We start from the raw sequence: 13,238 nt of genomic DNA, 5'->3' as shown, positions 1-13,238 counted from the left end.
TTTTGGTGGGAATGTTGAAGTAATGCGGATTGCGCCATCATTGCAAAAGTTGAAAATTTTATGAAACATGTTTGCAAAGTTGCAAACTGCGATTTTTCAATCTAACAAAAATACATGAGATTAGAGCCTCAAGATTTCATACCTACTGAAATTCTATGATATTAGAGCACAGATATTTAAAAAAATAGGACTTTTCCAGCCCTGAAATGGGATAGCATCCTCCATCCTTTGACAATCATTGTAAAGAATTGGTTTAAGATAACCCCATAAAAAATCACAGAGCCAAATCAAGGGATTGGGCTGGCTAAAAAAGGTCGCCAGTCACGGAGATGAGGCGCTCTGCAAATGTTGTCTCAAAAGTTATAGAGAATGCAGATGGCAGAAACACCTCTTTAACTTTCTAAGTCTTTGGGTTTTGTGGCCATGGTGGCATGCTGGCCTTATAAATGAGTGCAAGGTGAATTACCTATGTCATTGAGGAGCGTGGTGGCCAAAAATAGGAGCATGCTTGTTCCAATGGGAGCGAAAGTAAAGCAGCGGCAGCGTGCTTGTTGTGCTCCAATAGGAGCAGGATGGCCTGGAGCTAGAGGAGTGCATTTGAGCGCTCTAGCATCCAAATAACTGCCGTTTCATTAACAAATAGCACTCTTGGTCTTCGAGAGCCTTCCAATTGCACTTCTCCGTCCACCCACCCACATATCAATTGATTTGCAATCAGGAACGCAACCTGAAGAACATATGGAACTGAGAATGAAATGCTAGTTTAGCAGCAATAATGGAACAGTCATTAGGAAAGTATGCATTAACGCCAATCGCATGCTGCTCACTTAACCAATGCACAGTGGCAACTGACTAGTCAGGACTCAAAACATCATGGCCTTGCCTTTCATATGAAGTACTCCCCACCATTTTCCTATAACATCTGGCTGCTTGGCCCAAAATAAAAAACAGGAAGTTTCTGTGAATCATTCTGTAGATCTGACCTGTATTACAAGGTTATTGACAATTGGCAAGTTAAGTGCAGTAGCTGTTGAGAGGCAAATCAGGCAATGTACAGTCAACCGGGGCTACTTGGGACGGGCAGGGTAACTTGGGACAGTCCTCCGACGTGGCGTAAAACTGTTTTAGTAGCAAAACGAATTAGAATATTGCAAAACTAAATATAGTGGCGTAAACGTCAACATTTTTCCTATCTATATAGTATAGGTATAAAGGAAGTTCAAAAAACTATATTTACTAGCTTCGAAAAATTCCTGAACAAATGGTGAAAAACAATATTTTGAAAAGTTACTTCTGCAGTTCTGCTAAGGTCTGTGGTAAAAAAATATTTGCCGTATTAAAAAATTTCGCTTAGAAAAGGGTGGCAGACAAGTGTCAGCATGAAAACTTTATTTGTGGAATAACTGGAATTTACATACCTCACTCAAAAAAAATGGTGGCCATTTGTGGGGGCTACTCAGGACACCCTGAGCCTGAGTAGCCCCCACAAATGGTGGGGCTACCCACGACACCCCCCCCAGGATAAAAACAAAGAATATTGATTAAATTTATGGTTTACCTTGCTCAGCAAAAAAAAATTCACTTATCAAAAATTTAGTGCATCATCAGTCATCACAAAATTGTGCTTAGAATGTCATACATAAAATTGTGCACCAGGCATCATAGAATGAAAAGTAATTGACCTAAACTATGATTTTCTCCATTACATAGGCATATAAAATTTAAATTTCATTCCTAATACATAATTAATCATTCCTAATCTCAATTAATTAAAAACATTATCTGGTTAGTTAAATAGTAAAAGAACTATTTAAACAGGAGAATCTCTTTAATGTAAGAATTTTTTTTTTCAACAATTAGAAGTTGCACAGTTTGGCTAGTTTACAGGCATAAAAATATTATTGCTGAATTTATCAAGGTACTTGCTAATTATGTTAATGAATCTGCTCATATACCAGGTATTACTAACAATTTTTAATGGTACCTATTTCTTGTAAGCTTAACTTGCTGTACTTAAATTTTCTACTTAACTAATTTTCTATTTCATCTGCCATTTGCAGGACTTCTTCTTCCAGCAAACAATGTTGCGCATCAAAGACCCAAAATTGTCTTTAAAGTTCTACACAGAAGTTCTGGGCATGCGCCTTCTTTCTAAACTGGATTTTCCTGAAATGAAATTTTCACTTTATTTCATGGGCTTTGAGAAAGAGGAAGACATCCCTAAAGATCCTGAGGAGAGGAAAAAATGGACATTCAATCAAAAGGCAACCCTAGAACTAACTCAGTAAGTCAATGTGTTTGTCTGGTTTTTGCCATGAACAGGGTTTGTACCAGTCATGGAAAACCTGGAAAGTCATGGAATTTGATTTTTCATTTTCCAGGCCTGGAAAGTCATTGTATTTCATTTCAGGTTATGGAAGGTCATGGAATTTGGAAATAACAGATGAAAAAATATAACTTGGTACTCGCTGCAGTGAGCGACAGAGAGCGCATTTTATCGTCAACGAAAACGTGAAGTCAGGGACAGACAGACGGAAGGACAGACATACAGACAGACGGACATGACAGGCACAATGGGGCATTTTTTCCATAAATGAGAAAATGCACTAAAAAGGAAGTTTTTTTTGTGCTGCATGTGTTATGCTGTTTGTGCAGTTTCTTGTTTCCTGCTTTCTGATTGGAGAACTAATCACTTGAGCTTGGTCACCAAGCTCAGTTGTATTCGACAACTTTTTGATGTGTGCAATTTCTGCATCACCATGCCTAGAAAGTGCAAATTTCATGACTTTTGGTTAAGAATAGAAGCTTATTGTGACTGGCTTACTTGCCATCCTAAGCATGAAGGTATGGCAATATGTACATTGTGCTTGAAAGATTTTGATGTGTCAAATATGGGGGAAGCAGCTTTGAAGAGCCATGCCAAAGGCAGCAAACAAACCAAGATTTTCAGATTTGTGCCATTTCTGTTCCTCTGTGTCTGCCTGCTCTATGCATTTAAATGTTTGTTATTTATCAACTGTAGCAGATGATAGAATATGCACGGTTAGTCTTTCAGTCATGCTAAACCTGCTTTATACAAGTCTCGGAAAATTATATTGATGGTCATGGAAAAGTCATGGAATTTTTTTCTAAATACCAGTACAAACCCTGTATGAATAACTTGTATAAGTTTCAAGAAATCAAACATGACAACCAAAAAAAACTGGCAGATGTAATTTATGGTAATGACACGATAAATTTGAAATAATTTTGTGAAATAACTTATTTTTATGCCTTTGTGTCATGATTCTGATGGTACTACCTAGATTTTAACATTGATCATTTTAAAATATGGAAATTGCTTCCCAAATTGTAAGTGATGATGTTATCAACATTTATGTAATTTCCACTTATAGTGAGCATTTTGCAACACTGTTCAGACCTCCTCCCTGTTGATTCTCCTGAGATGGTGTCAATAAATAGTTTTATTTAATAAATAATTATTTTTAGATACTACCTAATTGACTCAAGACATGTACAATTGTACAGCCATAATGTAAAATCAATGCTTCTGTAAACTACAGTCATGAAAATTTGTTGTATCTGTGAAGATAAATTGTTCATAAGTTATATTAGGCTAGGACTTTTATTCTTTCTATTATCTGAATTTTCTTACTATTCTTGAAAGAGAAAATTAGATGTAGGGATCTCAATATTGCAGATAAACTTGACTGATTAATTTTATCTAATTGCAGCAACTGGGGAACCGAGTCAGATCCCAACTTCACAGGTTACCATAATGGCAATTCTGAACCGCGTGGATTTGGTGAGAAAATGGCACTCTTCTCTCCTTGAAAAATAGCTAAGTTTGCTGAAAAGTCTTTAGCAAAGAAAAGTCTTTAGCAAAGTTTGTAATACTTTTTAAAATTGAATTGTGTGTGTATTAATTTCTGTGTTATTTACCTATTTCAGGCCACATTGGCATCAGAGTTCCTGATGTTGATGCTGCATCAGAACGCTTTGAATCACTCCATGTAAAGTTCATCAAGAAGCCTAATGATGGTGAGTCCGGGACTGTGTTTTTGTACTGGATCTCAAGGTATTTTTCCAGCAATGGTTTTTATTGTTACTGCCTATGTGAAACCTAATACATCGATAACATTCCTCATTAAAAAAAATCCATTGTCTCATATCTCATGTATTTTACCAATAGCTTGCTAATATTGAAGATTAGTCATTAAATTTTTTCTGCCTAAACTTGCTTGTTATAATAGTACATACATAATATTTTAAACTGTGCAAGAAGATATACTGTAGGTATATTGATCAATGATCAGAAATCGGAAGATAGATAATGACAGCCAGCTTGACAGTGAATTGAATGAGAATTACTGTCACCATTCAATTCATCTGACTCAGAATGTCAAACTTTAATCTTTTTGTGCTCTATCCTTCATTTTGAACTTTTTTTCGCCTGATGCCTTAAAGAACTGTTGTATCTATGTTTTGTATTGAAGAATAGATGCCTATATTATATCCACCAGGTCCAGATGTAATATAGTAATAGATACCTATATTATATATAATATAATAATAGGCAGATATAATAATAGATACCTATATTATATCTGCCATACCTATATCTAACTTTGTCTTGTATTGATATTCAAGGGCAAGACAATTTTATTATTTTTATTGCGTATCATGTCCCCCTTTACTCCCATTTATCTTTAGAAGTAGTATCAATTTTCAAGATATTTCACTGTTCAATTTCATTATAATACCTGTACTTCATTGATTGTTCATGTCAAATCAACATGCCTTTATTTATAATTTTGCAATTCTTTTGTCCAGGGAAAATGAAGGGTCTAGCTTTCATCCAAGATCCAGATGGTTACTGGATTGAGATTCTCAATTACGATAAGTCCAAATTTTGATAGACCAGGTATTTATGCATCAAATATATTCAATTGGCTTCAAATAGTATTGTAACAACTTGAGTCGTGTTGAACGTTGTGTTTATGAAACCTTTATCATTTGCTTTATGTGCTTTAAATGCTTGAATATTCGCCTCAAATATGAATTCGTCTGAATTAAATAATAATATATGTTTAAAAATTGCTTTTTAAAGACAACACTTCTAAAGAATCCAGTGCCTCCAATGTTACACATGTACAATGAATTTCTAATTTTATTTTCAAATATTAAAAAAAAATATTTTTTGTTATAATAAAAATATTAAATTTTCAAAATTAGTTATTCCGACAATTGATTCGTGCAGTGTCTCCGACTTAATCAAGTGTTCAAATTTTCAGATAAATCGGACAGGTAGAAGTGTGTTAAATATTGATTATAAGATTTGTAGCAGACAAAATTATTTTTTCAATTTATATATTCTCATAGGAGTTTAAAAATTAAATTTACGAAAACTGTCTTATCAATGAATGACTGAATCTGTTTATAAATTCCAACGTAAATGTATCAAGAAAGAGAGTTTTATTTTACCTCTCCCTGGTGCTGATATTGCCTTAAATATCGCCTTATTTATCTTAGTGTCAAACGCCTGTAATTTTTTTCGATGATATCTTTTGATCATTGGTCAATTCGTAAAGGCCGAATTTGGATTTTCCAGTAATTTTTCTAGAAAGTTTATATCCTGTACACGAAGAATATCTAGTCTCATCAAATTCTATTTTGTACCTCGGGAATAAATGTTGAGAGTACCAACTGTGTAATAGTATTTTTATTTATTAGAAGTCGTATCTAACGACACGTGTTATTGAGCTGACATAGCAACGTTGATCATAACTTGGACACAGAACTTCTGTTGCATCAGTATTGGTTCACGCTATAGTCGCATGCAAGTCTGGCCGTACATTTGATATGTAGTTAATATTGTACTGACATTCAAGAGATACATAGGTTACTCCTCAAATGTCGGCGCACTGCATGTACGAAGAGCGTGACATTCAAATGTATAATACGTCAGCAGAAGAGTGATGTTGGCACCGCTTTTTCTCTCTTAGATTGAATGGTGACGTAGCTTTTATATATAGCCGTGTGATAACACGTGCTTACCTCTGATATGAACATAGTACTGAGATGACTGGTGTTCATACAGAGCATCGTTGTGCCAAGATGTCCTTGGAACCCTAAGAATGTCACCCTAACTTTACACTCCATTAGCACGAGAAGCTAGCTACATCTAAACTTGATTTGAGTATATACTGCCCTGTCAACGCAAAAATTTAATAAATTACTGCGATCTCTTTTTAATGAACATAGATTTGATGTGTGTTTGTTAATGTATTTTATATGTATATGTATTGTATATGTATATGTTTATTGGTTGTACGTCGTAGATTAGTAATGATTGGGGCTATGTTCTGTAATCTGGTTTTCATCGACTCCTTTAACGTACGGAGAAGCATTAACTCGACTTTATAATTACAATGATTAAATGACAGTAACGAATTTACAAATCGTTAACTATACGAAAAAAATGCAAAATGATTTGGAAAGTTTGTTTATGATCTGCATACCCAACAGGACTGAGCCTATAACAGTCCCCGGTGACTTTAAGGATAACGGGTGTCCGGGTTGGGATACTTTCTTTGCCCATGGGCCAGGACGCCGTTATTTAAACTTCATCTAGTTAATGCTCTTAGCTTTTTGAACATGATTTTGACACAGTTTGTAAATTGATTTAAACCATTTACGTCTTGACCACTTTATTTAATTTATAGATTCGGGGCGCAGTCTTTGTTAAAGTGTTGAGTGAAATCCCATCGAGCCGATTTATTCACAAATAAACTTCGCCCCGTATGCTCCATAGATGACTTTATCTCTAATAACCTGCCTTACATTTTTGTGGTCATCAGGCAGTCCACTGTCTTTATTTCAACTGACCTTCGCATAACAGCTGTGAAACTAGTGGCACGTTTTAAAATTACGCGTCTTAATAGTAATAGAGCGTCATAATGCGTTGCAAGAACATGGCCAGTATCCCCCGTTGAAAACTAACTAGTTCGACCTTGCTCCAGCTGACCCCTAGGCACATTTATATGACAGCCTCAAAGGAACAAAAAAAAAACTGAGTAATAAAAAAGTTCTGCTAATGATAACCAATCCGTGATAAGAGTGCAATTTCTAATTGTATTGATAATTATCCGTCAGATCCATAATCGCAAAAATTAGGATTTGGTTTCCACTTGAAATGGACTGATTTACTTGCTCCTTTGAGAACGGAGCATTAGCCTTTTTATGGTATTTTCTCATTTATGGAAAAAATGCCCTATTGTGCTCGTCATGTCCGTCTGTCTGTCTGTCTGTCCGTCCGTGACTTCACGTTTTCGTCGACGAGAAAATGCGCTCTCTGTCACTCACTGCAGTGAGTAGGCCACTGAGTTATATTTTTTTAAAATTTGTTGTCGTGTGATAGGAACGAAAAAGTCTCTCATTGATTCATATTCGGGGAATCATTGTTGTATTAATTATGCATGGGCGAGTAGAATAAATACTGTATTACGAGAAGAGTGTAGACAGCCAAAGTATGGATTACTCACTGAATGGCGTAATAATGCGAACTCTGTACCTGTTTGAAGGCTTGCCAGATAGTGGCAGGAAAAAATGGCCAATGTCGCTCACAGAGAAAGCCAAAACCAGTCAAAATGTGATATTTGTAAGTAAATTTGTCATGTACCGCCAAACAATTCAATTTTTCAGGTGTTAATACATTGGATAAAATATGGCTTACATAATTTTTTGCGGGCCAACACTATTGAAAAAAGGCCCAAAATAGTGAAATTTAGCTGGAAAATGGCATATCTGGCAACCAAGACCTGTTGTCCTTCTACGGGTGAACTGACAAACCAAGTCAAGTTCCTTGACACAAAACTGGTTAGCCACAAATTACGGAGCTCAGTTTTTACGGAACAATTACGTAGAGAACTGGCCTTGGTTGCGGCAGCCAGTGGATTTGACACGGTCGGCAAAAATGAATGCAACAATCAGTACGTTTGGATGCACTCGCCTAACCTAAGCTGCGAAATACGGTTTGTGGTTTATATTCAATTTTATACTGTACTAATTAATGTGAATATATTTTACTGAAATAACCATGTTAAAATTTCACAGATTAAAAGGCTTTTTCGTATAGAAATATGTGCTGAATTCTAATGACTTTTTGAGCAAAACTAAAGGCAAAGCTGTTTCAGAAATCAACGTACATTCAGAGCTCTGTATTATAGTGTAACAACGAAATTTGCCTGATCGACCTCACTGGTTACACAAACTGACAAAGGAACAATTTTAATTTTCGTTCGTCTTTAAACAACTGAATTTGATATATTGCTCTGGAGCTTCCAAAGGCCGGATCCCTTGTGAATCAAGTCACGAAAAATTCAAGAATTTGCAACAGGCAATAGGCCTATTTCTTCAATGCCGACACTTCTATTCTATTCTATAGCTTTTTAATTTTCAATTTTGTCTTCTTAATTTCTTTGCGCTCGTCCATATTTGGACAGGACATATTATAAGAATTAAGAGAAGTAAAAACAAGAACTTGCTCCAATAATTAGTTTAGCCGGTTTGCAAAATATATCGATCAGCGGGTGCATTGGCCCAAAATTTTTCACTACACGTATAATTATCATTGTTAGGACTTATAGCTATAATTTCCATTCTAAATCTTAGTCTTCTCCGCATCGAAAAAAGTAGACATTTTCTCACCGCTTTATGGAGGATGGCAAGTTTCACCAATGCTGCATAGAAAGTTAGCTAGGGAAAAGTGACGGCATATGGAATAGACTAAAGAGGGACCTTGTATCGTATTCGAGGCAAATGATCACCGGGTGCTCCACGGATAATCTATTCGTGTACTCCACTGATCAACTATTCATGTATTCCATGGATCATCTATTCGCTCGCTGCGTGGACTATATTATGATTATGTATAGCGCGGTGACTATTGCACGTCCAGGTCAACGATCTCAATTTTTACATGAAACCCCCATATGCCATAAAGACCGGCCGAGAAAAGTAAGCATTAAGGCCTCACATAACGTCGGAAAATGCTATTGAAAATTATATTAAAAAGAAAATGTTATCTGCATAATATAATTAAAAAGTTTATTAATTATTACATCAGGCGAATGAACGGTTGAAGAAATTCACAGTAATTATTCCTGCACATGTGCAGTCAAAGAGGTGTGCAATTATTAAGCGATTGCATTAATCATTTCCAGGTTTTGTCTTTAGACTCTAATTACATCATTAATTTATTTATTATGGAAGTAATTCCTGGTTTCTCGACTAAATTTTCACTTCCAGACTGAAGGAAGTGAGTCTTATCTATCTGAATCCAGATTTTTTTAACTTCGTACATAAATAATTTATTCTTGATGCATAGTCCATGATAATCAATTATTTAAAGTAACTGCCTGTTTGGCAATAGGAGCTAAAGTTAGCCAAAAATGCTTAAAAAATTATTATAAGTGAACTAGAATATTTCAGGTAAAGTTAACTAATTTAGTATGTTTCAGTAACATTCATTATATCAATCGTCGACACTCTAATCTTGATCTTCATTATATGAAAGAGACATTTCAGATAAAAAATCAACTGGCATTCCAGCAGGTAGCAGAAGACACTACAATCTTATTCTCTCTTCTCCGTAAATGCCAGCTCGACACCTGCTGACATTTGATTGACATACTAAGCCAGTGCAGCTGGTTAAAACCTGCGTGTTTAATGGACGAATACCGAAAATTACAATAAACAACCATTTCTTTCAGTTCAGTGTTGTTAAAGTTTTCATAAATAGGAGGAAACAGAAACGCAATGCAGAAAACTTTTTCTTTGTAGAAAACTTAGCTTGTGGTGGAGTTTATTCAACTCGAATTATTAATTAATTAAATCGGGAGCCTTCGAGAACTGTAACCATAACCATCAGCTCTATCCTGTTAGTGTAGCCGGTGCTGGACTGTAGTCTGTGTGTACTAGGTACTTGAGTCTAGGTCAAACCGTCAACTTGCCGACCGTCAAGCCACAGTCAGTTGCAATAGTGATATAGAGGAGGGTGGTCGTGAGCTGAAAGAGCGCAGTTGTTTCACTCGATTGCTCAGTATTTCACTTAACGGTGGTTATTGTTGGCATATTTATTTTATTTCTATAACTAAAATTTATTTTCGGTTTGAATTAGCCATCCAAATTTATTTGCTTTATCATATCGAATGAAGGAACAGTTACAGTGTGAGCTGCTTAAGATAAAGTGGAATTACATTGGATTGGGTAAACATCTGTCTGTTGAGTTGTCTCATAGGCTCCTACTTGCTTTGTTCATTGTTTAAGAGAACAATGAAAACTCCGAGTATTTGGACCCTTCACTCTTTGTCAGTTAGATCACTCAATGACTATGATTTTTAGCATCTATATTTACAGAAGCCCGGATAATTATGTATGCAAGCTTTATTCAAGACAAGGTGATAGGCCTAACTTATTGACAAGATTCCCATTGATTTATTTATCTTGCGAAATACTACCTATATTTTTTCTTGTATTTTAGATGTCAAAGATGAGCCTTCCAAGGAATTGATAGTTTATTTTAGCACTACGACGTCTCAAAGAATCTTTGGTCTTCCAGAACACTTAAGAAGTGAACAAATGATACCGTACTAAACCAAATACTTTAAGGGTTCAATCTTAACCGGATTGAAATGGGCCCCAAAAGAAGCGTTACGTAATATTTGGTATTTAATTGCATTTATTTTATATTAATAATTGATCATTGAAACTTATAGCTGAGACCGATAAATTTAACTAATCTAGAAAGCCGTTGACATACGTTGCGGCTTCCATGTCAGACTCTCCGCCAGAAAATTCCAGTTCAGATTGTTGATGGTCAAGCAGCAGTGTTTTACATCGATTGGCAGAGCCATCTTCACAATCGTCTCGGGAACGCATAGCCTTTGCACCACAATTTTCATCGCAGACCGTTATTGCTTTTAATAAATCATGCGTTATCGCTGTAGGCCTGTAGCATCAATACCTAACACGACACACATTAATCTAATTTCGACAAAGTTCGTTCGCCAGCATTTTTTCTGAAAGTTAAAAAGTGTGAAAAAACGTAGTTCCATGCAAAATTGATGCTAACCTGAAATTATCCAACTTCCGAAAAATTGATCGAGATTACATTAAATTTAGCCGTACGGTACCCCGTAAAGCCGTATCCAAGTGCCAGTCTTTTCATGTCAGACCTGTCGCTTGACCATCGGACTCGGTTCAATAGTTTACTTCGAAGTGTAGTCAGGGAAGAACTGATCATTAGTAACCAAAGCACGATGATTGGAGTGGGTAGAAACTTCTTACATTTCTAATTAGTCGGCAGTTTTGACACAACCACAGGTGTTGATACACAAGTAAACGCTTCGGCTGCATTGCTGTCCCACTTTCGTCGCGTCCCTGTTGGGTTAGCACAAGTGTTACCAACGAAATGGACTGTGCTGCTTCAATAATGATTTTCAACAGCGATTCACTCAACCATGTGCTTCAGACATCAGAATTCACGAGATGTCAAGTAAATTGGATGAGATGGAATTATTTATAAAGAGTTATTTGAATAATGTAATAATCTGGTTTACCGAAAAATTGGAGCTCTGAGACAAAAGTTGATTAATTTCTAGTTTTAATGGTCTTAATTTTGTTCGAGTTTTATTTTGATACACGTCGTATGTATCCTAAAACCACGAAAAAAGTGCAACTTTTCAAAATGATTAAGTATTCATTGGTGCTAGAATAATTTTGCGCAATTTTCACTGTTGTGCTAAGTAATAGATTTTATGCAATAGTTTTCAAGCGAATCACAACTATCTGCATCTGATCTAGCGCTTAGGCTACATGGCGCTGTTTTGGACTGCTGCGCATGAGCTACGAGTTGGAGTGTGTTGCGCAATTCCTTGTAACCTCGGTCATGACTTACGCATTGCCGTCAATGAGCGTGCCCAAGAATCGTTTCTCTCCATTACAGCTACAGTTGCAAATAAAGATTCTTAATGTAGAAGAACTTTCGGCTTGTTATTTTTTGGAGCTTAGAATTCGCTTTGCAAAATTCGTGCGTATAAGGCTCAACTGAGACGCGTGCCATATTTGCTATTTAGCATGCATTCAACACGAAACCTATTTCCATCATAAGAATAGTAACGTGAGTTATGCGCCAAGGTAAAACGTGCCGCACTTAGCATATAACCAACCTCAAACTGAATCCCATCATAAGAATTGTAAGGTGCGCTATGCTTCAAGGCGATCTATGCTGCAGAAGGGAGTTGAATTAGGTGTAGAGGCTGTGAGCATGCGTAATGGCATTGAAGGTTCGCCAAAGGATTGAACGACCTTGGCGTGACGTTTACGATCAGCTTTCCCCGCCTCGTGCGTCATACTTTTTTGGTCGTTGGTTTCGTAATGAATGCGGTTGAGGAGCATGGTTCCAAAGGTTAAAGATTACGACTGATAACCAATTACCTTATCCACAGCTGTCAACTTGTCCTCTTTGTGTTCAAATTTCACACTAAGCTTAGATAATCTCGTGTGTTCGATGTGGTGGCACGGGCAAAAAATCAGCTCCTTCATGAACTATTTGTTCCAATTGGAAATAATTTCTTGTGACAATGATATACTGGAACTACGTGTTAATTCTTCCTAGCTTCTCTACTGTAAATCATTTCAATACAAGCTGATAATTTAATTTTATTTCTTGCGCTGCGATCGAATTCGGCAGCTTTTCTCAATTCTCAATGCATGCAACAATTTATGTGCGTCTGAACTAAATAACTTATTGTGGTATTCAATCTACGCGATTGTTTGTGCGTCTTTTAACACACGTCATTGGTGTGTGGGTTGAGCCGTTTCTATTCCTACGTCTGCCATTACTGCGCAATATTTGAGTGCAAATGTTATGCGTGACTTGACTAAAGATCACATGTCCACCGAGAACGTGTGTTGAACGAATTTCGATTTATGCAATATATCCAACTTGATGGTGTCAACACTATCAACATAAATATCACTATCTATAACTACAATATATCCAACTTTTAAATATAGTAAAACTTTCCGCATTAACTTTAATAGATCAAGCAGTTTGCACATTGCATATGGTTAGAGTAACAATTTGTGTGAAGTTGCTTCATTCTACTTCCTATTTGGTTACGCCAACTATGACGTTTGATATGACCATTGTGATGTTAGAATTGTTCTGAAAG

At 36.2% G+C, this 13,238-nt stretch overlaps 1 protein-coding gene across 1 annotated transcript; it reads left to right on the top strand.

Annotated features, from left to right (window-relative positions):
• The first annotated feature begins 2,050 nt into the window (after positions 1-2,050).
• Positions 2,051-5,119, top strand: LOC108670637 (lactoylglutathione lyase). The gene is made up of 4 exons (XM_018158111.2): positions 2,051-2,284; positions 3,735-3,805; positions 3,952-4,041; positions 4,834-5,119. The coding sequence occupies exons 1-4, from the start codon at positions 2,082-2,084 to the stop codon at positions 4,914-4,916; spliced, it is 447 nt and encodes a 148-aa protein (XP_018013600.1). The 5' UTR covers positions 2,051-2,081; the 3' UTR covers positions 4,917-5,119.
• Positions 5,120-13,238: the final 8,119 nt, after the last annotated feature.

This window comes from Hyalella azteca, unplaced genomic scaffold, assembly GCF_000764305.2.
Source record: "Hyalella azteca isolate HAZT.00-mixed unplaced genomic scaffold, Hazt_2.0.2 contig8671, whole genome shotgun sequence".
Classification (NCBI taxonomy): Eukaryota; Metazoa; Arthropoda; class Malacostraca; order Amphipoda; family Hyalellidae; genus Hyalella; species Hyalella azteca.
This window is presented reverse-complemented; position numbering and strand designations above follow the sequence as displayed.

Bases quoted from the DNA above. Each gene is read 5' to 3' on its own strand.
- LOC108670637 (XM_018158111.2), top strand. From the start codon at position 2,082: ATGTTGCGCATCAAAGACCCAAAATTGTCTTTAAAGTTCTACACAGAA. The intron at 2,285-3,734 runs GTAAGTCAATGT...ATCTAATTGCAG, and splicing joins GCAACCCTAGAACTAACTCA to CAACTGGGGAACCGAGTCAG. The intron at 4,042-4,833 runs GTGAGTCCGGGA...TCTTTTGTCCAG, and splicing joins CATCAAGAAGCCTAATGATG to GGAAAATGAAGGGTCTAGCT.